Below are 3,264 nucleotides of genomic sequence, written 5' to 3'. Positions count from 1 at the left end.
TTATCTAGTGTAATTTATATTCGTAATTTATCTTGTAACATTTATTTTTACGTTCACCAGCTTCACAGGAAAGTATGTATACATAAAAACTCCATAGTCTTTTAGTTCATATAAATGTGATTCCATCTTGTACAGCTCAATTTAAGATTGAAAAAAACAAAACAATATCATGCTAAACAATTTTTCACTCAAAATTGTGTCAAACAGCATAGGAAAGTTCAAGTTAAGATTTAAAAATATTCACATAACAACAGTAACTTTAATATTATCTCAATCTATACAAATGTACAAACCTGTCTAAGATATTCATGAAAGTTATACAAGTGCTAACTGTGCTAGCCATCTCTCATTTTGAACTGGTAGACTAGAGGGAAGGCAGCTAGTCAACAGCACCCATTGCCAACTTTAGGGGTACTCTAATTGAATAGTAAGTTTTGACAGTCACTCTTATAACAATAGAGTGCAATTCCGTGGCATTGGGATATGAACCATGGACCCTCAGATTCACAGTCCAGCAAGTTAACCACTAGTTCTCAAGTCAGATTTAATGTTTATACAACCTGAAGAATACAAGGAGTTCCAACAATTTCATGACAAAAAATTGAAAAGAAAGTTTATTCACTAAATGAAAGAAACTTTCACACAGTTTCAGTTTAATATGTTAAGAAATGAGCAGCTAATAACTAAACTTATGATTTTATATTCAATTTTCTGTTTATCATCTTCTACAATTCAGTGGGAAACAACAAGACAGTCTGTAAATGATCAAAATGTTTTTATCTACACAGATAGGTACTGAAACAATAAGCAATGACCTTCTGTTAGTTTGAAAAATTAACATACTGGTCTGATTGCAATGCAAAAACAGGATAAGCCAGAGTTGTTTGTAAAGTATCGTTGTGTTCTTCAAGAGAAGTCTGAGCATAGTGAAGCACTAAACTTTTCAGTGTTGGGTGGATGTTATAAGGCTCAGCAAAGCCATACCCCTTTGGTGTCTTATAGATAAGACAATGACCAATCTTTCCGTCAGCTCTGAAAACAAACATTGTAGGTAAAGATAAATAGAAATTTTTATGCAATTCCAACACATTACACAAAGAAATGACAATTTCATATTTAAAAGGTTTGTAAACAATTCTCAAAAGAACTGTTTACAAATTTATTAAATGGCTCATGAGAAACACACTATGTTCTCCAGAAATTACAAGGTCAATAAAGAAAGCCTACTATAGTAGACTAAAATTATACAAGGTGTCTAAGAATTTTGGAGCACTTTTGAAAATAACCATGCCAGGAAAACTTTAACATAGAGACACATGGTTTGTACGTGCAATAATAATATTTGTAAGTTTTTTACAGCACCATCAGATGTTATAAATATGTTATTCCAGCAGGACAGTGCTCCTACACACTGGAGCCTTAGCATCCACAACACATTTGATGAAACATTCCCCAGTTTGTGGATTGGGTGGGGAGGCCAAATCACCTGGCCCCCACATTTTATAGACATTACAACTATGGATGAATCGCATCAACATATCCAAGAAGCTTTCAAAAAGGTTACATCTACAATCTTGCAAAACACTTGCCATAAGACTGGACATTTTGTGTGTAACTCATTGTTATTAAGTTGAGCTATGGTGACTGTATGCTGTAAAAAAAATTATACATTATTCTTGCATGTGCAACAAACAATGCATCTCTATGTTAAACAGTTTTCCTGGTATAAGTTTTCAAAAATGTTTGGACACCCAGCATTATTTCATTTCATATATTATACATTAGTTTTTATAGCAAGATTAATTTAGTTGAGATTAAGTGTGCCTTTCATTAAATTCTAAGCCATGACTGACATCAGATGGCAATACACAATTTATTGTACTGTGCTATAAATTTCATGAAACCTTGTAAAAAAAATCTGCTTTCAAGTACACCAAAATACATTTTTGTACATTGATTTACGTTTTCTCCTAGAATTAAATAATATTCTAATTTATTATAAACAGAGAACATATATAATTTCAGTTAATACACAAGTCTACATCTTTACATACATATACAGAGAAAAAACAGAAAAACATTTTAAATACAGTGGGTAAAATATATGAAAACAACAGTCAGCAGTATAAATATTCCTGTAGAGAAGTTTAACTGTTGTTTGTGTGGCACTACACAATAGTATGATTGATAATTTTGACCAAATATTTCTTTATTGACATTATTAACCACAATAATAATAATATCTTATAAATGGCCAGTATAAATTACATTTTGACCAAATCTTTAGGTGTTGCTTCGTCAGCTAACATGATTAGCTCTGATATTGAGAAAAAGACAGACAATGTATATACTTCAGAAGCTATTATCTTCTTCTAACTGAAAACTTGTATAGTGCCTATAAAGAAAGATTTGCTACAAATATTATTCTTAATATTTTAATATAATTGCCAATAAAAATAACCAATTTAGAGATTATGCTTTGTTGGCACAAAGTGTTATAAACTACAATAGTGTCTTATCTAAGGAATATGTGATCAAACAGAAAACACCGATTGTAAACTTTCTCGATTAGATGGTTCAACACCTAACAAACAGCATTAAAGAATACACCAAAAAGAAGAAGAAATCTGAGGAAATAAGGTGGAAGCAACAAAATTATATCCTCAAAAAAATTATAAAATTGGAGGGGGGGATGTCCTTTCAGATTAGCAATTTATTACTGTAGGTCACTGATTTGATCATCCCCCCCCCTACCCTGCTAACCACCTAAACTATTAACCCTTCCCATATGGGTCAAAGGCCATGTCATTTGTTGACTCGCATTCAAAATTTTATTGAAGTACTATTTTATGTATCTATGTCATTAAGTTTGTTATCAAACAATAGATTATAATTCAAATTACTGATACTGACAAGCTAGAATATAAAATAAGTACCTCCTATCTTTTCTTTTTTTCTTATACTACTATATATGACATGTGAATAACCAATTGAAGGCTCAGAATGACCCCATAGTGGTTTTCTCAGCCATTTTCAAATATAAAGTCGTTATATCTTTCTTTCAATACAAAACGGCATAGAAGTAAGTCAAGTCTTTAGTCTGCTTGAAATTTCATATATTTTCAGACCCAAATACAGCCTTGTTACTAAAATTGATAAATTATAAATGAGTTCTATAGTATCAATATAGTAATTTATGATTTTTGGATTATTCAAATGTATATATGTATATACATATATATATATATATATATATATATATAA

General features: G+C 30.7%; 1 protein-coding gene across 2 annotated transcripts in view; it reads right to left on the bottom strand.

The window, feature by feature from the left end:
- Positions 1-300: 300 nt before the first annotated feature.
- LOC106475163 (phosphatidylinositol 3-kinase regulatory subunit alpha-like) overlaps positions 301-3,264 on the bottom strand; it is a 95,192-nt gene continuing 92,228 nt past the window's right edge. For both annotated transcript variants that reach the window (XM_022380388.1, XM_013935863.2), the window contains one exon: positions 301-1,032. In XM_022380388.1, coding sequence (XP_022236096.1) covers positions 822-1,032 — 211 coding nt within the window. In that variant the 3' untranslated portion in view covers positions 301-821. The remainder of the gene's footprint in view (positions 1,033-3,264) is intronic.

Source organism: Limulus polyphemus, unplaced genomic scaffold, assembly GCF_000517525.1.
Source record: "Limulus polyphemus unplaced genomic scaffold, Limulus_polyphemus-2.1.2 Scaffold145, whole genome shotgun sequence".
Classification (NCBI taxonomy): Eukaryota; Metazoa; Arthropoda; class Merostomata; order Xiphosura; family Limulidae; genus Limulus; species Limulus polyphemus.
This window is presented reverse-complemented; position numbering and strand designations above follow the sequence as displayed.